The sequence below is a fragment of the Pempheris klunzingeri genome, chromosome 24, assembly GCF_042242105.1.
Source record: "Pempheris klunzingeri isolate RE-2024b chromosome 24, fPemKlu1.hap1, whole genome shotgun sequence".
Classification (NCBI taxonomy): domain Eukaryota; kingdom Metazoa; phylum Chordata; class Actinopteri; order Acropomatiformes; family Pempheridae; genus Pempheris; species Pempheris klunzingeri.
The window spans coordinates 3,629,658-3,653,995 of NC_092035.1; the positions used below are offsets into that span (position 1 = coordinate 3,629,658).

The 24,338-nt window shown below is 45.0% G+C and overlaps 1 protein-coding gene across 1 annotated transcript in view; it reads right to left on the reverse strand.

Annotated features, from left to right (window-relative positions):
- Nucleotides 1-5,311, reverse strand: part of pard3ba (par-3 family cell polarity regulator beta a) — a 135,552-nt gene extending 130,241 nt beyond the window's left edge. Inside the window, exon 1 of the mRNA XM_070855632.1 lies at nucleotides 5,183-5,311. Coding sequence (XP_070711733.1) covers nucleotides 5,183-5,299 — 117 coding nt within the window. The 5' untranslated portion in view covers nucleotides 5,300-5,311. The remainder of the gene's footprint in view (nucleotides 1-5,182) is intronic.
- Nucleotides 5,312-24,338: the final 19,027 nt, after the last annotated feature.

Genomic DNA, 24,338 nt, shown 5'->3' on the forward strand with positions numbered 1-24,338 from the left:
AGCAATCTGTCACAAGCAACACAAGACTACATTACCAGCTAAATTAACAGCTATAGGCTATAAGCCTTGGAGCCTGGAATGAGTTTGGCTGAGAACCAGCCAGCAGCTTCTGCTGTATCACTGAGCCCTGTTGTGAATGGGCTCGTTCTTGCTCCGCTGCATCCGAATGTGAATTACAGGGCACAAAAAAAAAAAAAAAAAAAGGAGGGCGTCTGCCTTTCACAATGGGCCAAGTCCATTCTCTTAAAACAAATGGTTGGGAGAGCCTGGGATTTCAATCACAGGAATAAAGCCAGAACCTCCCTTTCTTCAGAAGTGCCCATAAAGCCGGTGCCAGAGCCAGAGAGAGGGCGAGCGAGTGGAGCAATCTGCAGCTCCAACTAGCTCGCAAAAATACACTGCTGTGTTCACACAATGCAGCAGCACTGTGTCAAATGCAAATAGGCATGCAGTCCAATGATTCAGAGCCCAGAGAAGTCTGTCACTGTAAAATATATGAAGTAGTACCAATATGAAAATATGAGTGAGGCCTTACAAACAAAGACTATGGATCTTTGTAACAGGCATGAATGTTTATTATAGAACCTGGAAATAGTAACTCAAGGTCCACTTACTAGCGCTTTCAAGCCTGTTGCCTGCATCTCATGGTCGTCATCTACAAATGGATTGTGTGATGTGGTTGAAAGCTTTGGTATAAGTCTACACAGTGGGCCTTGGGTAATGATTGTTTTGTCAAACTACGTTCATTTTGGTTTGTAGTGTTTTCCTCCTGAACAGAAAGAAGACAGTCCGACTCATACGAGACAATTTTATCAATTTAAAAAATAAAAAAGAAGATTTTTGGAGAATTTTAGCAAAATCCAAATGCATGCTGGGAAATCTGCTAATAGGATAAAAATTGCTTCCACACTATTTAACTTTTGATGAGTGAAGCGCGCAGTTGGACATAAAGTTAACTAACCGTTCAGACTCCATTTCCACCTGGCATCAACATGCAATCTCTGTTTGGAGACATTTTCTGGACGTTGGCGTCGATCATGGAGCATTTATGCCTGGTGGATTTTGATTCAGCCCACGCTGTGATCGGATCTCTACATGCAAATTAGATAGGTGGACCAACGAGGATCATCTCACTGGACCAACACAACTAGGTCATTAATTCATCTACTAATCAGATTCACTGTGAAATTCTACAGCTTAAACCAGAAATGTAGAATAAAAATTGAATGTTTACTACAGGGCGGCACATGTGGGATGGAGATGTTGCAAAAGCAGAGTATTCGGCTGGAGCTGAGACGTCAGGGTGAAGCTTTCACGCCTCGCCAGAAAAACTGGTCCAACCTGAGCGGCTGCCGGCATTTTTCTGCCTCTCACTGACATGAATGTGTGTGTGTGTGAGAGCGGGAGAGAGTGTGTGTTTCTGTTTCCAACACAGGAAAGACAGTAATTGGCTCTTTTGCAAGTATGACATCACCAGCATTAAGACACACACCTTAATGAAATAAGAGGCATTAGTGGAATTTTCGGGGGAGAAGGATTAATTCGCATCTGTGGATTAGAGCGCAACAATGGCTAAGTGTTAATTAGCATCACCTCTGCAGGCCCTGCTTAAGCACACCTGGCATGCCTGTGCTTCTGTCTCCTCAGCCAGAGCTCACAAGGCCCAGGGAAACGCACACTCCCTTTCTACCTAGTGATGAAAAGGGATGAATGTATGACACTTCAGAGGGAAAGTAATGTATACAGAGGAAAAGGGGGAAATTTAAAAAAATAAAATACTCCTCTGAAGTCCCTCATTGTCAATCCCTGGTAATTCCCCTTTGTATCCTGAACTCTTCCCAAGAAATAAAAAACAAAAGGAGTCGGGAGTCAGTCAGTCAACAGCGGAGGAGAATTACCGTGACAGTTAGAAGAGTAAATTCCCTTCAAATTACACCATTAAGCCCCCCCTCACCATTTTAAGCGATATCTCTCCTTCCTCTCCCCCTCTCTGGTGAGCAAACATGACACCACTCGAGAACGGTGAAGCGTCGGGGCGATTAGTGAAGCTAAATTCAGCGGCGGCGGCGGCGGCGGTGGTGCTATTTCACACTTTGATCCTCAGAAGAATGTGTAATTACACAGCTGCAGGAGGATGGGGTGGATTTAGCCGTGACAAAAAAAAAAAAAAAAGAAGTCTTTAATGAACGTGTCGATGAGGAGCTGTCTTTGAGTGGGATCTGGCGGAGCGAGTGAAAGGACGGAGAAAAGAACTGTCTTTTCCTCTGAAGGAAGACGACAGCCAGAGATGGAGACAACCTGACCTTCACCTTAAGGCTCCTGTCATCAAGGCAGGCAGGCTGCTGACTTACACCAACACTGGATTTTATAGCAAAAAAAAAAAAAAGAATCAGATAAAAAGGAACTCAGACAGTGTATTAGCCAATATCTATGTACACAGATACATTACATTTGTGATAAAGGTCCCTTAAAGTTGCTTTATTTGGAATTACAACCAGAATTCCATTCATTTTTTAAATGATTTTAAAACAAGGACATCATAAATAAACACTGCTGTTTCCTCTTGCATTTATCCAATAGCAGGAAACACTTTAAGGATTACTGATAACTACTTGCCAAGTCAAACTGCTTTTAAGATGAATCACAAATTTGATGTTTTGTTTTTTTCCCTTAACAAGCTGCACAGCAGCAAACACTGAGGTCAAGCAGGGTGGTGATTTTTAAAAAGCTTCTCGTACTTTCACGTTTCTATAAGTGGGAACTGAGTCAGAGTCACATGTGTCCTGTAGCCACACCGGTATGACAACGACTCAAACAACCTGAGGAAGAGAAACAGCAGGTTTGAACAGTTACGTTTAACTCTGAAAATGCTTTTTGCATAGCTGAGCTCTGACGCACATCCCAACCCACACTCCAGTCCTCTGACTCCTACATACATGAGCAGGAGGGCAAAGTGCTCTCAGCTTGACTCGAGCGCTGTCAGGTGTCAACGCAGAGTTGGTTATAGGGGCTGTAATCTGAACTGAACCTGCGCAGGCAGACCGTGAGACGGAAAGAGACAGCTACAATACCTGGCTGTTTCCCCTGAGAACGCTCAGAAGCTACATGCTGGTCCCCCAGGCTCAGGTCCTAAACACAAAACTGTTATTAAGACTCACTTCACTTGTAAAAAGTTTAAAAGTACAAAGTTTTTGTTCTGTCAGTCAGATATCAAACATGAGTTTGCTCCGGTTCGCTCTTTTATTGCTTAACTATCTCATATCTAATCCCATAATCTTCTAATCACAAACCACAATGGCAGCAATTGAATAATAATGTGTGGAAACTATATGGCAAACTCTTGTATCGCCATGCTGGCAGCACTAATGTTCTGTTAGCAGTCAGTTAGAGGTTTTGTCGGTAAACACAACTGTTTTCTCAACTGCAGACATGAAGGGTGGCTGAGCACTACGGAGTCACAGCTGAGATCACATTAAAATAAACTGCTAATTAAGAGGGTCTACGTGCCGTTACTGCGGCGCGCAGGGAGACCATGCAGAGTCTTGTTCACCATGCACATGCCTAGAAAGCAACACACACACACGAGCACCCACAGCCTCAGTGATTAAACCCAGGTTTTTGACACTGTCCCTGCTGTCAGCGGTGAGGCCGGAGAGTGGAGAAATGTGCGGTCAACGTGGGCGCTAAGTGGATTCTGCTGGCAGGAGCGCCGGGCTCATCCGGTCATTTCTACTCGGTCCTCTCTGGCAGCTACAGAGCCGGACTGTCCTCTATGATGATCTGCCTCTATTAAGAGGATGCAGCAGACTGCTGAGTCAGCGTCTAGCAGCGGCTCCTAATTAACATGCTCTGTGAGAAGCAATCAAGGGCCCGGGAGCATTCTAATCACACACTCACATTTAGCCTACTTCAGCTTGTGCACCGCAGCGTGTCCTGCTGAAAATCAACAGGGACCGCTGGGCAGAGTGGGCATAGCTGTGGCTGTCAGTGAAGCGGAGACGTGACAGCTCAGGGGATACAGAGCAAAGATGAGTGTGACTGTGTGTGTGTGAGTGTGTGTGTGTGTGGCCATCTAGGTGTTTGTGAGTGCTGCTTCTCAGAGTGGTGGCAATCCATCGAGCCATCCGGCCACCCAATCGGTCCTTCCATCCCCGCTTCCGCTGCCTCTCGCATCTACACAAGCCAGCCTCTCGCCCCGCCACGGGGGAGGGCGTGTGGGCGGGCTGAGGAGGACCAGCCAACCGATAAGACCAGGGCCCGTCACCAATCCTAATCCCCAATCACTCACAGGACAAAGGCTCCTGTCCGCGGCGCACATCCCCGACTGCGGCCACACTGAGGACATCAAACAGTAAACTTCCACCTGCCTGCTGAGATACCAGTGCTTAAACAGGGAGCTATTGTACAGGTGGACAGCCGAGGATGCAGCCAGCACCACTCACATCGCCGCCAGGACGAAACACACGCCAGCACCCTATCACGCTAAGACAGCATGCACATACAAAGCTGCTGATTAATAAAAGGTCAGCTCGGCAGAATGATTTATGTTCAAGTGATTGCAACATCAGGAGCAGAAAACTGGGGCTCGAATCTTTGTGTAGGTGTGAAAACAGCCTTCATTTTTTTTTACACCATCAGTTATCATCAGTGGGATGAACACTGGGATGTTCAATGCATGCTGGGGGATATTTTGTGATGATGCTATTTGGTGTCTGCGCCTACATTTCCCAGAAGAGCTTTCACCTCCCATCAGAGCAGGTGCAAACTTAGTGCACTTAGGTGTGTTATGCATTTTTTTTTTTTTTTTAGTTTTTTCCAGTTTCATAATCCTGCAGCTGCATTGCATTCTGGTCTATTGAGGCACATTGGTCATATCTCTTCATTATAAGGAGAGAGGCCACGTTTTATTTCAGCAGGAGTCAAACTATCCACACACGAGTAGTAAACCAAACTCCAGTCAGATTTAGTCGTAAAATAAGTAATAATCAGAGAACATGAGGTTCAGGTTAAGCTAGCAGCTAGCAGCTCTGGCACGTCACGTGACCCCCCCACCCACCTGTGCCAGCAGGTTACGGGAGTTAAATATTACAAAATGAGAGGAATGAAACGAGATTTACTGTGAACACTGAGAGATAACCGTGGGAAAGGAACCGAGGTGTGTAAGTGACCGATGGGGGTTTACCTGCTCTAGAATCCGGCGGTACCTCCGGGTGGCTTGGTCGGTTAAATCCCGGACGGTCCATCCGGCTTTGCACGGAACCACCACCGAGGTGTCCCCGAAACTGACCGTCACCTTCATGCTGGCTGCAAACTGGAGCGTATTTGAGAAAAGTTGCCACTTTAATCCAACTTCGGGTAGTTTTCTCCACCTGGAGCTGCTCCCCGCTCGGGAAAGTGACACCTGTCCGTCGAAACCGGAGCAACAGGTGTCTCAGCTGAGGGTGAAGTCTCTAGTCCGCCTTCACCGAGCTGAACACGACAGACATCTGAGCTCATGTGAGTTCAGGAGCAGCTAACCGAGCCGAGCAGGACACTTTGAGTCATGTTGAGCTGAAACACCCAAACACAACAAACTGGAACCCGGAAGAAATCACGGCGACTGCGGCTCTCCAGGAAACTCCATCCTCCACCCCCCCCACACACACACACACACACACACACACACACACACACAGCAGCTGACTGTGCTGTTACACACTTTCCACACTACTAACTAACCTGTGGGGGACACGATCATCATAATACATTTTAATAATAACACACATCCTCCCATCTGTTCTGCACCTGATTCAGACTGTCAGTTAATAGTCTGGGATGTTTTTTAAAACAGAAGATACAAGGTGAACACTGTTCAGGTCAGTGATGGGAAAATACTACACAGATGATTAAGGAACTGAATTTAGCTCACAGGTATTTATATGTATTTTAAAATGTTTTTTATTATCATTCCTAAACCATCAAAACACAATAAAGGTTCAGTCTTATAGAAATGTATCTCGAGGTTATTCCCAGAGGATGTATTGACTTTAAATGTGAGTTTGAGATTAAAACAAATAATTGAGGACGTTTACTAATTTGAGGTATCTGAGCTTTATTTAAATGTGTTCATTTGATGCCTCCTCTCCTTGCACGCTGCATTTTAGACACCAATATTGCAATTTTTACTCCAATTTCACTACATTTATTCACCAGGCATTGTTACAGGCTGCTTTACAGGTAATATGACACACTGGATTTGGATTAAATTACTTAATAGCATGCACAATGGTTCAAATTCCTTCTACTTTGTTGGAATGTGTATGAATAGTCAAATATTTATTTTTGAATTTCAATACTTTAAGTTCACTCAGCTGATGATTTACATGTTTTTAGTATTGCTATTGTTGTTTAATCATAAAATCTGAGAACTACTTCCACCACCTGTTAATCCTACAGGAGCCCTTCATGATCCTCAATCCGATGGGATTAATCCACAATCTGACTTTTAATCGTATATTAGAGGCCTTTAGAACATTTTGGCTAGCACTGACCCTGTAAAGTCATATTATTGTATATGACAGACAGAGGGACTATTAGGTAAACTGTCCACATGTATTTGCAGAGAAATATATTAGCCCCCCTACTCACACACACACCACCCATACTAATTACCTAACTGTTATTGTCTGTCATTTTGTGTCATTAGGTGTGTTGTGAAATTGCCTTTATGGATATTAATGGCCACTGACACGCTCCTGTGCCTTTTTCCTGCACATTGTTTGGTTTTGCTCTCGGGAATCCCCCCCCCCCCATCAAATCAAAAAAGCCACCGCGGCAGATGGATTCATAATTGGGACAAGCAATTATTTCCACTGCCACTGTAATTCATCCGAAATGTATGAAACGGAACAATGAGGGGCTGACAGTCTCTTCGCCTCTCGCTCCGTCTCACTCCTCTCATTCTCAATAAACAAGGTGAGCATGGTGGGGTGTGGGTGTGGGGGGGGGAGTGAGGTATGAGGACAGAAAGCAAATAGAGAGATGGAAAGAGAGAAAGAAGGAGATGATCCCTAATTAGCAAGTTCCACAGAGACTGCGGCCTTCATCCATAATCTGCGGTGCCTGATTTTTAAGAGAGAACATAATTTCATACCTGGTTTAACACTGTGTCTGCAGAGCCACTGAGGGTATATGATGCTGGTTATGTGATCATGGCAGCTGCTGACTCATCAGTCGCTGCGTCTTTGTTATTGCCAGCACTTGGCTGCACTCGCACCCAGTCAGCAGTGGAAATGTATGGAAATGTGTGTTTCCATACAACATTCCTAAAAACCCCCGGTGAGCTGGGAAAGCCAGAGGTCGTGTTAGTGTGTCGTTTGACTCCCAAAGCTCCACCTGCCCTGTTGTCCTCGCAGTGACTCTGCTCTCACCTGTTGGTTTGAAAAACGGCCGCGTTCCAACTCACTCGCAACTTTGCACTTCAGCAGTTAGAAGTGGCGATGAGGGGTTTCTGGAAAGTTTGGAGGACTTTGTCATCCAGAAATCATGTAAAGTGGCACCAGGAAACCGCACACCTAAGCTAGACCCAGCTGAACGCATTATTTGGAACAGCAGGTGTAGAGTCTGGAGTCTGGAAAGATATTTTGGTTGACGGTGGTGAGGCCTGATTGTGAATGGAGTGCTTCTGCACCGCACTTTTATTGCAGCTGGGTTTGTTTTTGATGCACCGTGAACTCCTAAGAGACGATTATTTGTGGCATTTCACCTTTATTTGATAATGATAGCAGGGTCTGCGTCTCAACCACTTGGCCATCAGACATCCCAACCCATCACTTTTACTGTCTGTGAGGTTTGTTCAGTTTTTTGTTGCTGTTTTCATTCCCTGATCCAGAAGAAGCACAGTCTCATTCTGTCTGTCTTCACATGACGATGAATTGTTTTAACATGTTTTAACATTTTAGCACGATGCTCCATTCTTGAAAAACAATATTTAAAACACTTAAGTTCCACCTCCCTGGCTTGTTTTTTGCCACACGTGGTCAGAGACTTGGAGCCCCTTCCCAGTCCATGCTGTGATCAGAGTTCAAGGAAAGCTTATCTGATGTTTCCCAAAAGAAAAGCTTGCATGAGCACTCTGAGTTTGGAATATTTTCACCACGCCTGTGCATGTCCACACATTCTGTACACACACACAAACACGCTGGCGCACTGGCCGGTGCATTTCTCAAATTACCACATGTGGGATTTCTGCACAGAGAAGCTGTCCTGTTTGTTCAAGGTGGCTCCCGAGCTATGCACAGTCCCAATTCATGTGAGAGGAAGCGTTTTGTCCTACATGACGGAGGCCTCGATATGTCTACACAGTGGAACGCGTGAAAAGAACAGAGTGATAAGACGTCAATGTCAGGAATGTGCTGTTGAAACGCAGTGAGAATTGGATGTTATCTGTTTGCACGTAAGGAAGAAAGACGCTGTTGTCTGCCCCGAGAGCAGACAAGTTTGACAACAGTGCCTCGGCACAGTGTTTGCACAACATTGCCGCTGTCGATTATTGACTCCATGATGTCACTTCCTCTCTTAATAGAGTGGTATGCTCTTTACAACACCTTCACCTGTGGCGGCGTTGAGTGTTAGGTGATGCAAAAGCAGGAAAATGGGGAGCTTTAAAGAGTTTTTTGCTCATCAGAAATGAAAAAGCTTCATCTTCGAGCTAAAGGGCTGTTACAAAGTGCATACAGTATCTGTCTGAATGGTCCTCAATCCTTTCTTTCGAGTCCTTTCAATCTTATCCTCGTCTGGAAGTAAGGCGCACTAGCCAAAGTGTTGGCCGTCAATAAAAGCCCAGTGATGGTTTTTGTTGTTTTGTTCGTCTCTCTGAGTGCAATTTACAGGGTTGGGTTGTCTGGGTCGATAGCCGTGTTGATTTGCTTTCAGTCTTCAAGCAGTGCCCCTTTTCTAAAGAGCAAAATTGACATGTTCGCAGCGGCAGTGCCACCACCCCTGTGTTTTAGCTCAGTGTGAGTCTGAAGCTGGTCAATAGCTGAGACTTGCTTCACTTCCTGCTGCGCTGCTTACAATTACAGGCCTTAAATCAGCAGCAAGGATTACTCATAAAAACCCGCCCTCGCTCTCACCGAGTGTGTGCGTGTGTGTAGCTGCACAAGTAGAGCAGGAGAGATAGTGCTCACAATCACGGAATATGACTTTCATTCAGCATGAGGATTTCATTTTAGACCTCAGGTATAATATTCATGCTGCAAAATTGTATTTCTTTTGTGCAGGACTGCTGAAAAGCTCAAATCGAATAGCTAAAGGCGCTCGGCTGTGAATTACAAGTGTTGCCAAAGTTGGCCGAATTGTTGTCTGGAATAATCACAGTTATTCAAAGCAAAACAGCTATCATCGGGCGCCATGATCTATTGACACACAGAGACGCGTATTGTACTTTGGAGCTTATTACACTTCCACAACTTTGGAGGATCTTTGTGAAGCACGGCTGGCGGTCCACTCCCTTATGGATTGGAAAACTGCAAGGTACAATATAAGGAGAAGTGTTCAGAGTTGTAGAGGTGAGAGGAAGTTGGAGTCTTTGATGTTCTTCAGTCCTACAAACCAAAGTGAAGATGCAGCTCGGTGTGTTTCCAGCTCTATTGTCTGAATGTGGAAAAGGTTCAAACCAAAAAATACTGCAGACAGATGTGCACAGTGCAAGTAGATCCAGTATAATCACCTCTATCCTGACTACCAGTGGAATTTGCTGCCTGCTGGAAGTGATCTCTTTAACCCATTTCATATTGGGCAGGTGACCCAGGAAATATACAGCATTCAGTGTCAAGTGTAACATGTTAAACCGCCATGGCAAACACAGAATACAACCACAAGGGCTTCAAAAGGAAAACTCTCACTCCATTTAAAGTATTTCAGGAATTACTTCACCTTAATCGGCCTCGTCTATTTTATTCACACAGTGGTGCACAGTGATCTGCATTAGCTCCACATTTCAATAAAACATACCCATAGTTCATCATTTAAGTTCAAGCTCACTCTGCTTGCTCTACATGACTTACCGCACTTACCGCATTTGAAAGCATCCAGCTGGATCCGCATGGAATTTCCACCTTTTCTGTAGAAGGACCTCCAGTGAGAGATAAAGGCACACAATAGTGAGAAACTTTTATTTTGTACAGCACAGTTGGACAAGTGGAATGTTTGGAATGTTCATATAAAGAAGGAAACCAAGAAAAGGTGCATTGTAGGTCACATGTGTTATCTGTAATACATTCTTTTGATTAGTTGAAATGCTATTAAACCAGGAAGTCCTATTCTACCGTTACACATCCTTCAAAATAAGAGCCCTGGCTAGCTTTTCACTAAATGCAAAATGTACATGGTGTACACGTTCAGCTGTATGTCACCATCCCCTCAACACACGAGAAACATCTGTCATCTGCTTGGCGTGTGTGTGATATTTTTGGAGTGGGTGCCATGCGCTTATTTGAAGAAATGCAACCTGTTCTGCGCTCGAACACTCGAGGAAAGCTGAGACACACTGAACACGTCTTGTTATGCAAGCGGATGAGTAAGGTTTTCTGTTAATCATTTACTTTTGGAGCAGCTCCATTGGAAAGAAACCAGGAATGAGTTATTATATCATCAGCAGCATAAAGGATCATAGAGCAGGTTAAGAGGGAGGAAATCAGGCGACTGAGGCAGAGGTAGGATGTGGATCTGTCGATTGCATCAACGCTTCGACACATTTTTTCACACTCTTTTCAATGAAGAAACATATTTTTTCACCTCTCCGCGAGGAAGCCACAAAGGCGAAGTCATTTCATATTTGACTGTTGCACACGCCTAATTAGACTAATTAGATTTTTCTCAGCTGTAGCTTGGAGTTTAACAAGACACGAGTCTCACCCTTTGCACCACGCTCCTTGATGGGTGAGAATGAGACTTTATATTCACTAGGCAGGTAGCAAATCACACACTCTCTCTCACACACACACATCCCTTAATGGATCAAATTAGCGCTCTGGCACATAAACCCTGTTTTCCACCCGTTCTTTCACCTCCTCACTTGTTCTCCCTCCATTTTCTTCTCCTTTTCCTCCTCGTTCTTTCTGTCAGAGACAATCGTGGGGTAATTAAAATCTACACTGAGACAAAAGTTGCTTTAATTTAAGTTCATTATACCATGTCAGTCTCTGGCTTCGCTGGAGATCTTTTTTAGAAATCCGCTGCCTTGAAACCATGGCAACTGCCGCATAACCTCATTTTCCGCCTAATCGCAGCAAGAGAAACTGCTAAACATTGATTTGGACAATTATGGGGCAACGTTTGCAACAAAAGCGAACAAGGCAGATGCAATGGTAGGGAAAGGTGAAGCGGGGAGGGGGCTGAGTGAGACTTAAGTGCTTAGAGGGGAAATGAAAGAGAGCAGAGGAGAGGGGGGCAGTGTGGTGGAGCGACATATTCTAGATAGTTTAATAGCTCTAAAATGGCACCTTTTCTGTCTGCAGCTCATAAATGTCCCAGTGATGTCATCTTTTTCAATCTGACCGACATCCTGTGGCTCATCTACGCCGCTCTGCCTCATGAACTTTTCTTCTGTGCTTATTCAACCCGGTAATTTGACAGAGAGCGCATTTCTATTTACGGCAGGCAGCGCTACGTTCTCATTGGTTATTTGCACGGTCACTTGCTGTATAACCACAATTACATACAGGAGTTTATGTGCCTCCGCTTTCAAAAGGTAATTTCATCCAAATCACTTACCGTGGCAGGTATCTAGCTGTGTGGACAGTTTCCATTTCATCTGCCGCTGAGATTGTTGAAACATTTTAGGTTCATCAAGAAGCTGTAGCTGAATTGCAATTGTTTGCACCTCCAAAGTCTTCCGCCTATAAATCGTCAGCATAGAGCACCAAGTACTGGCTGCTTTAAAGCAAGTGGAGTTTTTCAATGCTTTGAGCGACAGCACTGCAAGCACTCAAGCTGGGTTTTATTACAAGCGGGAGGGGCTGTCCGATTAGTTGTGGCCTCAGAGGTCAAAGGTCAAAGAGTCTAAAAGTCAAGAAAGGCTTTACTGTAATAACACCGCCTCATTATGGGGTATCACTGCCTTCCCAACAGGGTCAGACATTTGTTTTGGCCGGCGTGGCTTCAAAGGGACACGGTGGAGTTCTGTTGCCGTTACGTGACCCCGGTCAAAATGTGGGGATTCTGGGTAATGGGGATTATGACTGAGAAGACCATACTGAGGCTAAATCAGCAGAGGAGAGAGAAAGAGAAATAAGAGCTCAGACACAAAGAGCCGCTGTGTTGTGTCCGTGCATGCATGCATGTCCACTGGTTCTCTGCTGTGGGCCGTCGTCACAGCTCTTCCCCACATCTGACGACAGAGATGGGAGAACTAATGACAATCCATCAAGCAAACATACTCAATTAAGTTATGCTAATGCACTAATTGCAAATGCATAGATGTCCTGCCTGATCACTTAACCCTGTGTAACCTGTTTAAAGGTTTCCATATCAGCTTACAGTTTGGCTCGATAGATTTGTCTGTGGCATTCAAGAGTGGATGAAAGAGGGGTGGGTTAGATGGGAAGAGAGTGTGGGAAGCATGTACATGTGCAGGGGCAAGGAAGAAAAGAGAGATCAAAATTGCCCCTCTGCCAATCAAAAAACCCAATTATCATTCTCAATCAGTAGTGGGAAGGCACAAAGAGCCGCTCTGTACAATGGATCAGTGGTCTAGACCAGAACAATTACTGCATAATTAGTTCATCAGACAATCCCAGATTGATCCAACTTTGATTTGCATGCAGAATTGGGTCCGAGAAAAGCTTTGAAAAGCTTTGAGCATCTATGTTCCCATCATGTGGACCGAGGCTGAGGCTGCGCCGGCGACTGACAAATGAGTTCAAGTGGCCGACAGAGGAGCAGTTCAATAAGGCAAAAATGACACGGTGATAGAAACGTCTCAGTCAAAAAAAAAAAAAAGAGCTCCATCAGCCGCTTATACACGTTAGTGGAGAAAGATGGAGGATCTGGGAGTGGAGAAATGACTTTTGTACCCCTTCAGCTAGCACAGTACGGAGCGACAAAGCTCTTTTTAACCCAAATGCCCTTAATTTGAATCTTCTCCATAAGTGAAGATTTTAGTGCTGAGGGCGACTCTCCCGTCATTACAGGGCAGACTCTCTGCGGTGCATGATTGCGAGACAGAAAGAGTTATTCACTTGACCGGCCTGGACCTGATTCTACGGGGAGGGGGTGCGCTCGGTGTGGTGAAAGGAGCCCCGATCAATGACAGGGAGGAGGTGGAAGGAGGAGAAAGTGGTCTGAACTTGTCACAGAGAAAGCGTCACGCTGCGTTTCTTTCAAAATCCCGGCTCGATCACTTTCTGGGAGAGAAAAAGTGCCCTGCTTTCTGCAGGCTGTGAATAGACTGTGATTGCCTGTGATACAAAGGAGGCGAGGGTACAGGTAATGACTGTGTGCTTTTGACAGACACCACCCAGCAGCAGCTACATGGCTAGCTGCTCCGCCATTTGATTTGGGAGAACCGTTGCTATGGCGACCTGTCCTAGTTGATTGGCGCCCTGCTTTTTTTTTTTGAGGGGGGGGGCAATTTACATACAGCATTTTACCGATTCTGGCGAAAGTATTATTTGATGGCAAAGAGGCTGAGAGACTGTGAACCCTATTTAATGGAGTAAATCCAAGACGAACACACTGTTGCTGCTAAAACTTCTCTGATCTCTGTCCTCCGACTGTCCAGCCACCACAGTCCACATGAGGAAAATATCAGTTATCACTCTGAGCAACAAGCTTAAGAAGCAGCAGCGAGTGCCTGACAGGCTTTTTATCCCTGCGTTTCACCTCACAGGCTACCATGCTGGAGGTCGTTGGAGCCATACGGACAGGCTAGAATAAATGATCCATTCTTTATTTTTAGCTACAGTTAATAGTTTCATAATCAGTCTCTATCAAGCAACCTAAAATACAGCAGAGATTTATTGGTATTATTCAGAGAAAACATGATTATTATTCTTAGTAATACATTTAATATATTTAGGTTTGGCAGCAGCATGGAGAGAGGTTTGAAATGTCGAATCATAAAATGTGTGAAATACAAATAATTCCAAAAAATGGGTGCTGCTAGGGGGGCTTCGGTATTACTTAAGTCCTAAGTACACCCTCTCTACTGCCTCTCTTCCTAGAGTCAAGGCCACATGTTACCTGGGGACTATGAATTTCCTCTAATCCCCATACCTCCCCATTAATTCAATAAAATACCATCTTGCATCTTCTTTTTCTCATCGCACTAAATCCAGACTACACTTTCCCAAGGAGCAGCATAAATATGGATCCAGTAAAGCAGCCAGAGCATGGAAATAAACTCTTGGCTCTCGCTCGCGGCTCGCAGGTCGATCGCGGGGCTAAGTCCGGGCTTACAGCTGTTTCATCTAGACTACACCAAGGTTGAGGATGAAAGGAAGAGCTATTTCTGTCCAGCTCTCCTTTGTAATTAGAGAGGAATCCATACGGCGTAGTTTCTCAACCAAGTCTACAATTCCGCCGAACCATAATTCACTTAATTACTCAGAGACGCCTCTTTGATTCAGTCAATATCAAAAAGAGCTTTTCTGGAGGAGAGGTGGGGAATGATAGTAATTTTGAGGCTGTTTGGCTCCCATTCGCTGTTGTAAGGAGCACTGCTTTTTTTTTTTCTTCTTCTTGTGAGCAATAAACTGATTATAGATGAGAGGTTGTCAGATATGTCTGTTGTGCCTTTTTCACTCAGTGACAGAGCGATTTAAAAGTGAGGACTTCGGTAAAAGTACACTTTGAATCCCATAATAGTAGAGATAGCTAATATTGATCCCATCGTTCCGTCTGCTTTATATCCTTCAGCCATTGTGTAGACCTGAGATGGGTGCAATTAACTTTAAATTCATTTGATTCAAAAGGCAAATGGAAAGTAAAATTCAGACAGTTGAGACACAGCTTCAGATTGAGTGTGATAATGCTTCAAAAGAAAAAGTTCTTGAAATCTTAAGAAAGAAATTGTATGAGTTAAACGTCAGTTGCACCCAAACCTTGCTGCACACACACACACACACACACACACACACACACACACACACACATACTCACAGCAAAAGTCCCCAACATCTCTACTGGAGTTAGGTAACCTCAGGGATTTGTCAGACCTCTCCATAGGATCCTTAAGGCGACAAAAGGCGGGGTGCCACTTACCTGCTGGAAGTATTTCTCCCCACAACCAGAGAGGGAAAACGCCAGGCCTTACTTGAAAGCCTCTCTCTGCAGTGCTGAGATTAGAGGACATTCCTCTCTGTTTCCACTCGTGTAGGGAGCGCGTCAGTGGTCACCGGCGCCCTGATGTAACACACCGTCCCCAGCGCCTTTGAAGTGTCTGGATAAGCCGGCCTTGGACGCTGGCGAGTTCAAAAGGGGCCACGAAGGGATTTTGAAACAGAGGAAGGAATCCAGCTCTTCCTCAGATCATTTCCAGCCTCATTTCCCACCGTGTCAGCGAACACTCAGAGAGGGGAAAAAGGAAAAAAAAATCCTGGAAGGTTTGCAGGCGACCGAGTGACTCAGACATTTAGGTCGCTTCATTCTGGGAGGGCAGACAGAAAAGGGAAGGAGAGACAAATCTCTGAGTAGTTTGACATATGTGTGTCTACAAGTCGGGATAGAATACAATTAGTGAGCAAAAACATGGTGTTTTACATTATAGTCATAAGGAACATCCTCTCTGCACCATGAATATCTGTACAAATCCTCATGGCAATCCGTATAATACTTGAGATATTTCAATAGGGGATAAAGCGGTGCAACAACCACTAGCATGGCTAAAAGCCAGGAATTCATCCTTCTTTCTCCTCATCCCATCATGCCCCTCTGCCTGCTGTAAGCCAGCTCATGCTGCTGTCATCACTTAGCTCCTTCAATCATTGCAGAAAATGCTGACAATCAAAGAACAGATGGAACAGATGGAACCGCAGGACTGAGGCGACCGGAGCCAAAGAGGACAAATCGGACTCTGACCTTGACCTCGGGGAGATGGAAGTCACCATCCATGCCTCCAGCGCCAAGCAGTCTTGCCAGAGTTTGGCAAACCTTGACAGGCTTTTGACTCCAGACTGAAAATAGTTTTCGGTTTCCCGTCATAGTTAGAAAAACATTCTGTGAGTGCTGCGTAGCACAAAGGCTGTGCAAAAAGTCAGTGAAATATTTAAACCCAGGAGATCTGTGTGCGCATGACTGCTAAAACGGAACATTCTCCATGTCATGTGTATCACTGCACATACGTTTCACTTTAATTCAGCCTGACATGTTTAGTATCTCTGGAAACTTCAGGATCTTGACTTGAATCCAAATGAAGTTCAGTGGGTTTGAACAAAGCTTGGCTGTGCACCACGCACTTGAACGACGGACCCACCGGTGGATCTGTGTGGGTTGAGGAGGTTAAGCCACAGCCAAGCTGGCAATTCTTCTCTGCTGGAAACAAAACGTTACAATAATCACACAGAAGTGTTATTTTTGGGAAGGTTTAGGCGCATGAATAATGTGTAAGCCCTGGCTAAGGCTCCGGTTCATGCTGGAGACAGGACAGCGATTGTATCTGCGATGAAAAATGGGCTTGTACTTAACAGTTAAGGTATTGTATCAACCACAGAGGCAGGGGGTTTTATTTAAAGTGGCGCTCTCCTCTTAGATAAAGATTACTATTTCTATGGGCGAATCTTCTGTAGATGTCATTCAGCAAAAAAAACCTTACTGCTTACCTCAGCTGAGCATCTTTATTGCAGTACGTCCTGCTAACCAAATACAGTAATTACTGTCAGATTAGTCCCGCACACCCTAATTTAATCTACATCATAACATGAATTGTAAAGAGCGAGTTCCATCTGGGAAGTTTTGGCAGTGGGTGAGCGTCATTGGTGACGTGAAGGTAAATGCCAAACGAGAAGTGGAAGAGCGTCTGGTGTCATTTAGATCTCTCACCAGCGTTACAACTGATTTGCTCGTGACAGTGTTTCAGCTGGCAAAATCCCCAGTCACCAGAAATAATATATTACAGCAGTATGTGTTTACTAGTGCATACTGTATTACAGTATACGATGTCCGAACGTGATTCTTCCTGAAACTTAACCCTAATCATGATGATGTAGCATAAAACAGATTAATGAGCAGTGATTTGTTACAGGCACTGACAAAAGGATGCTGTTCTGTGTTTCATTTGGAGGAGCTAAGCTAAACTAGTGTTATCATTAATATGTTGCATTTGTCCTAAAGGACAGTTTGGACTTTATATAATCGAAAATATGCAGGTTAGCGTCTTTTTTAGTAACATTTGTTGTATTTTTTTCCTTATTTACCATATGATTCATCAATCAGCCACTATTCAGTGTTTAAAAAACGTCATCTTCTGTGTATTTTGTTGTTAGTTTGGTTAGTTGGTTGGTTTTTCCCTGCTGCACTATAAAATGTACCAAACCACATTGCACATTTCAGTATTTTCAGATCTTTGTTGGTCAGATAATGGATTACAACTCATCTTGTAGCTGCATAAAAAAAAGAGTTCGCAGTTCACCTGCACACACAGCTGACGTCCCGACACTGAAAGGGCTGTGCAGAGGTGAAATGCTCCCGTGCTTAGAGAAGAAGCAGAAGTGACTGTTGCTGCTTCCAGTGGCCGCACTGCTGTGGTCGTCATGTAGCCCTGAGCTAGCCGCCCTGAAGGGAAAAACCTGCTCCAGGTGAGGTCTGATCCCTCAGTGCTGCTCTGCTGGTTACCACGCTGCACACTGACCACCTGCACCAGTGGAGCTTGTACTCTGCTTTTATGCATTTGATACAGCATATATTTCCTCCTCTGCACAACCTCTCTGCGCCTCTCTTCACTGGCCTGTCAAATTGCCTGGTGGAGGAAAAGATGGTGGAGCCTGAGCTTCTTTTTTTTTTAAAGCCACGGACAAAAAAGAACCCACAGGTTGTCTGTGCGTGTCTAAGTGACAGGTGTCCGGACTGTGTGTGTGTTTGTGTGTGTGTGTGTGTGTGTGTGTGTGTGTGTGTGTGTGCCTGGTCAAACGACAGATCCTGCTAATCCTGTCTGTCCCAGAGGACAGGCAGTGTGACTGGGTAATTGGCCACTGACTGAGCAAGACCACTCTGGAGGCACTGCTTATTGAACCACTGTCAGAGAGAGAGGGGAGAGGGAGAGAGAGGAGGTGGAGGCATTACGAGAAAGAAAAGAAAGAAAGAAAAAAAGCCAGAGAGAGACAAGAGGTAAGAGCAAAGAGGGATGCAGATTGATATAAAGAAAGAAAGAATAGGAACAGGTGAGGGGGGAGGAGAATAAAGAGACTGAGAGAGCAGAGGTGGGTGGGTGGATGAGGGAGAGAGAAAAGGAATAAAAGTAAGAGTGAAGAGTAGAGAATTTTAGAGTGACCCTGAAGCCACCATTCCCTCCTCTCTCAGCTGAAATGTGACACTTTCATGATTACACTGGACCCCCTTTTTTGGGGGGCCGGCTTAATCTTAAAAGGATGAGCGGGCGAGGGGAAGCAAGGGATGGGGGAGAGTGGGAGGGTGGTGGTGGTGGTGGTGGTGGTGGGGGGGACCATGGTAATGGAAGTCTAGGTTAATACTTCCCTCCTCCAGCTGGCCACCTAACAAATTGCCTTGTAAAAGCAGAAGCGATGGATAAATAAAGAATGGAATAAAAAAAGTATATCCCTCCAGCAAATTGGCTGTCATTGGATTATCCCCTATAAAGCAGGATTTGTGTGTGTGGGTAGAGTTTGGGGTATATGTGTGACCACCTTCTTGCATCACATAGATGTCGAGAGAGAGAGAGAGTGTGTGTGTGTGTGTGTTAAGAGATGGCTGGCAGTATCAGGCCCAGGCAGAGAGGGTAGAAGGCGAGAAAGGATTGGATGAGCGATCATTGCTTCATCGGCTCCATTAAACACACCAATGGCCTGTAAATCAGGCTGTCACTGCGACACTCATCCGACACACACATAAACACACACACACACACACACACACACACACACACAATCCACATGGCCCAGCGACAGGTAATATCATGATATAGGTGAGTTGAAAAAGTTACGTTCTAGCAAGTTTAGGAAGAATTACAATGCATTTTTATTGAAAATATATTGAATGCACAGTATATAAAAGATATGGGCTAGTTTGCAACTCCTGTTTCAAATATATAAATGGCATATATTAAATAAATGCCATACAGAGGAAATAAAATCCGAATAAAAACCTGATCACTAACGACTAAACGCCTGCCAGAATCACTACATTTTAGAGCTGCACTAACCAGTTTTACAGCCTTTCAACACACGGAGCAACATGCTAATTTATTTGGAGTCGTGCTTGCAGCTACCTGAGCAACGTAAATCCAACATCCACTCTCCTTTTTGCGCTGGAAACAGTTCCCCGTCCGAGTTCTTGTTACAATTAGACCACTACCAATAGTCAGTAATTTATTTAGAGAGGTTTTTATCATAATTCAACAAGAAAACTTCAGCATTCACACTCAGGTCATCAGAGCTGCATCCAGAACCTTCCTGCTACCTGACACACTTATTCTACAGAGACCAGGCTGCATAGCTTTACCTGGCTGTGTGTACATTATACTGAGCCTGACCTTTGCAGTCTTTATGGTAAAGTTAGTGTAAGTACAGAACACACACTCCCCCCACAAATATGCATTTCACTCGGGGTCAGGGGTCATAGTGTTTTCCTTGATTACTTCAGCAGTACTGCTGGTCCAGCTGCCCTCCAGGTGATCCTAGACTGAACACACTGTCGGTGCCAAGGACTGAATCAGCAGCTTTTCTGTTATCCGATATCCTCTCTAACTCTGGCAGGGAGAGAGAGAGAGAGAGAGGGAGCGGAACCGGAGAAACCAAAGACATGTCATGCTCGAGCAAGTCGAAACAGAGACAGAAAATGTTGGTGAAAATGTTGGAAGATAAGAAGGTTGGGGGGGGGGATCAAGAAAAAGACGAGTACGGAAGGTCGCGGAGTGGTCAGAGGAGGAACAGCTTGTCCGAGCAGGAAAATCAATAAGCGCTTGAGAGTCAACAGCGTGTGGGTGGTAAATGGCATGATTCAAGCTCATTAGCACAGCGTTTGACTTGAGTGTTTGACCTTCTACCCGGCCGTCCCACTCTCAGTTGTCAGCCTCCAGTATTTGGTAGAACTTCTGACAGATAATGAGCCGTGCAGAAGCTGCTCCGTTGAGCAGACTCATCTGTTAACTACGGCAGTTTTTGACACATTTGACTGCAGCACGGTAAAATCAACTTGACAAGAAAACAGGAAAAAAACAAACCCCATTGTCGTTACATCACCAGTGAATGTAGCCAAACTGAAGCTCGCTCATTATTTGGGTTTACTTAGTGCTGCTTAGGGGAGGGAATTTACTTCTCCTCCCCCAATATGCTTCAGAAGAAAAGCAATATAGCATCAAACAAAGAAAAGTCCCACTCAGTTTTCCATCCTTCCTTACAGTCATTTGAAATTAAATTAAAATGACTGATGGCGCCAATCAATGGTGGCAATTTCAGCAAATGATGCAGCACTGTTTCAAACTGTAGTACAGTATTGATTCAGCTGCAGCCTGCAGTAAAGTCATTTATCTTCCATTAAAAACAATCTCTCGGAATTACCTTAAACTGCTTTTTAGTATCATGGAAGCAGAAATTAGCTACTGTGTGCAGCAAATTACATGTCATTAGAATAAAATATATTCATGTATGTGTTCAACTGGAGCTCCTGGAGGTTTTGAATAAAAAGCGGTAATGTATGCGGCCATTTTGAATTCCCTCAGGTTCTCCCTGATCGCAGCAATCATGAAGATCTGCTTCTGCTGCACAGTTGGGGCTGCAGTGTGTCTTAGTGAAATCCCTGCTCCTCTGAAGTGTCCTTGAGCAAGACACTAAACACGTCCAGATATGATTTATACTTGTCATAAGCTTGTGCATTTCATTTTTGTCTGTCTGAAAGTTTGGATATTCAGGTCTGTGCTCACAGGTTTGGAAGAGCAAACGTATAATAGTAATATTAATGATATTACAAAACTTTGGTTCTTGCTAAAGATCAAAAGTCAAACGTCCGTGGACACCCATGATTTTCTGCCTGCTGGCTTTTAATATTGAGTTGACGTGAAACCAAACTTTACTTCACTAACTTTCAAAAGTTCGCTGACAGAAACCTGAATGAAAACTTAATGCAGGTACAAACTTGTGTTACAGAAGCTATATCAGTATTTGCTCTGCTCGTAGGTCATCATTTGAAATTCTTTAGTCCTAATGTGCAGATAATGAGTGCCATTTATGAGAATAGTGGAAAATAAATGTATAGTGGAACAAAGGCCTGTCAGCTCCTGGTTTGACCCCTTGACCCCCGGCTCAACTTAATGTAGCTCAGTGTGAAACTGTACATCACATCAACGCCAAGACGACACGAGAGATAGTCTCATTGTGTCGGTAAAAGGTTCTACTGCGGTCCTGAGTCCTCTGTTGTTTAAAGAAGCAGGTCTAACGTGGCTGACCTGCAGGGTGAGGTAGCCATCAGCCTTTTTTCCCAGAGTTCACCGAGTCGTTACTGTCTCTCAGCTATAACGTCCCCGCTGTTGCTAGTTGCTGCATCCAGATATCGATTCAGCTGTCTAACATCCTCTGACTAACATGTGAATGACGCCGTAGGCTGGATTTTCTGCTTTGATAAGGAAATCGCACACCCTCTGATGACCACTAAGGATGCCCCCGGCCAGTTTGAGGTAGCTGGCGAGATCTTTTGACAAGGTTAACAGACGATCAGTAAAGAGTGGCTCCCCGTGGTCCCCGCTCCTTCCTTCCTCCCCCCTCGGTATCAATCAATACCTGTTAACAAAAGCTCTGCGGGGCTCCTCTCCACTCTCTGCGCTCTTATTCATATTTCAGGATGCTATTAGAGCGCGCAGCGAAATGTCAAGATCTTTACAAGGTAAATATCTCTCCGAAGGTCACATGGAGAGTCGAGGGGGGGTGAAACTACTTTTCTCCTGCGCTCTGTTTTTCACTGTCAGAGCGGTGAGCTGCCGACATTAGGGCAAGAATGATTTCTCTGCCAGCGGCCGTTTCACAGAGTCGTTTGTTTCTGCCGTGTTTCCAGTGATCATGTTGGCGTGGGTGTTTGCATTTCAATGGCTGCAAAGAAAGAGTGGCTGGTTTTTAATGCTGCAGGAACCTTTAGGAGAAATACAAGGGATATGAGCGCAGAGCTGCACAGACAGCAGGGGAGAGGGGTGTGAAGGTGTGTGAAATGTTATATGCGATTGTGCGTTGGCACACGGCCACTACAACTGCCCGAGGACAATTTCCTCTTCGCGGCGTCTTCGTCGAGCTCAGCTGAAAATGAAGAAACAATCAGATGAGGCAATGAGGCCACCCCTCTGCCTCGCACAAGACTTTCTCATCGCCACGGCCGGCAAATCAAGTGGATGACGGTCGTGTCTGCAAAAATATAGATCTGATCAAAGGGCTGGGATGAGCGAGGCCAGCCGGCAGGTGAGACGCAGGTTCAGAGGGTTGAGTTAGAGCTCATTTTAAGTCGTGTGAGGTGGGCTCAGCTGCGCCAGGGGCCTGTTGATCAGACGAGAATGAGAGTCTGACTCTGGCGAGACATGCCTCCATCTCTTCTCTTCTCCTCTCTGTTTTACACATCAGCAGCGACAACAACAACAGCCTCAGCCAGGACATGAAATGTGTATCTCTACCGAGGGATCATGTCTATTTTTGAGTTGTTTGTTTTTTGTTTTTTTCCTTTACCGAACATCTGTGTGATGCTCCCGAGCGACAGCTTCGCCTGCCTGATCAGCCAAGCAGAAAGACAGGGAGGAGAGAGGAGGGAGATGGAGGGAGCGAGGGAGGGATGGTGGCGGTCCGGGTGACGATAACATCGTAGTCACCCTCTGGGATTGTGGGTAATGAGGCCCACATGGGAGAGCTGGGCGCCGTTGCCAGCTTGGTGATGCCACAGTGCCAAGATGAACGAGCACAATCAAAGCTCCATTTGACAGGAAGCGCAGGTTGCTGCTTTCCCAACACAAGCCTCCTTCCTCTCTTCTTCGTTGGTAGAAATGCAAGCGGCGACAGCTCCTGAGTGGCCTCAGTCATCGTCGCCTCTTTAAGGAAGATGACGGCTTTCCGTAGCTGACAATCTCTCGTCTTCGATTTGAATTCACCAGCTGCCTTTCCCACTGCAGCTTCTCTTTTTTTTTACCCCACACACGGGCCATCTGGGTAATTACGAGGCAGCGCTGACAAAGCTACCTCTCTCTTTTATTTACCACTCAGCTTGTTGACAGCACAGACAAGTTCTGTCTGTGAATCTGCTGCACAGCCACTAGCTTTTAGCACCTACGCTCTCACAGATGAATGATGTCCGTGCATAATCACCATCTTATATTGTAACTGCGCTCATTTCGCTTGAAGCACCTGGCAAGTCAGAGAACGCAACAGTCCACGATAATTGCAAGAACCTTGCGAGAAATTGCCCGAGAAAAATCTCTCAATTACTCTGTCCATTTAACATCTTACCTCACATCCTAAATTGCTCCTTTTCCGGGCCTACGTTGGCTGTTAAGGCTGGAATAAAGCGCGTTGTTGTGCCTCCTCTGGCTTTGTCCTGAAGACCACTAATGAGGTATAAGGAAGAGCCAAGCTTCAAGAACCAGAACAACACACCTCACTGTACTTACCCCTTGTACTTCATGGCTTGAACTTGTGGTTTGTTCTTCTCCAAGCTGCTGCAAACACGTGCTGTGCAGTGAACTCTTGGTCCCACAGTGCCACCTCTTGACGGAAACAAATCCTAGAATCAACAGTAAGATGTGCAGTGGGTCATTTTTGCTCAGCATTGTCGTTTCAAGCTTTTGGAAGCCACGTCAGTCTGATTAACATCTATATGATTGCAACACAAACCTAGTTCTTGCACTAATTCCTGTCTAGATGTAAGAAAAGGGGGTGAAACCATCAAACAAATAAATACAAGACATTCAATTTCTCTTATTAACCTGCTCAGATTTGCTGTAAGATGGCCGAATTAAGCTGTTCAGCCAATTTTACCCAGAGAACTAGCTGATTTGTCTGTGATGGAAATGTTCAAATGTTGGTGAGGTCACCAGAGGGAGACTTCAAAGGAGGAAAAGGGACTTCGGAGCAAAGCAGCGCAAAACTATTAAATCTTTCATCATTTCCCACTCTCCTGTAACCTTGTTGCGCTGGTGGAGCTGAGGTCTAGACATTGTGGAA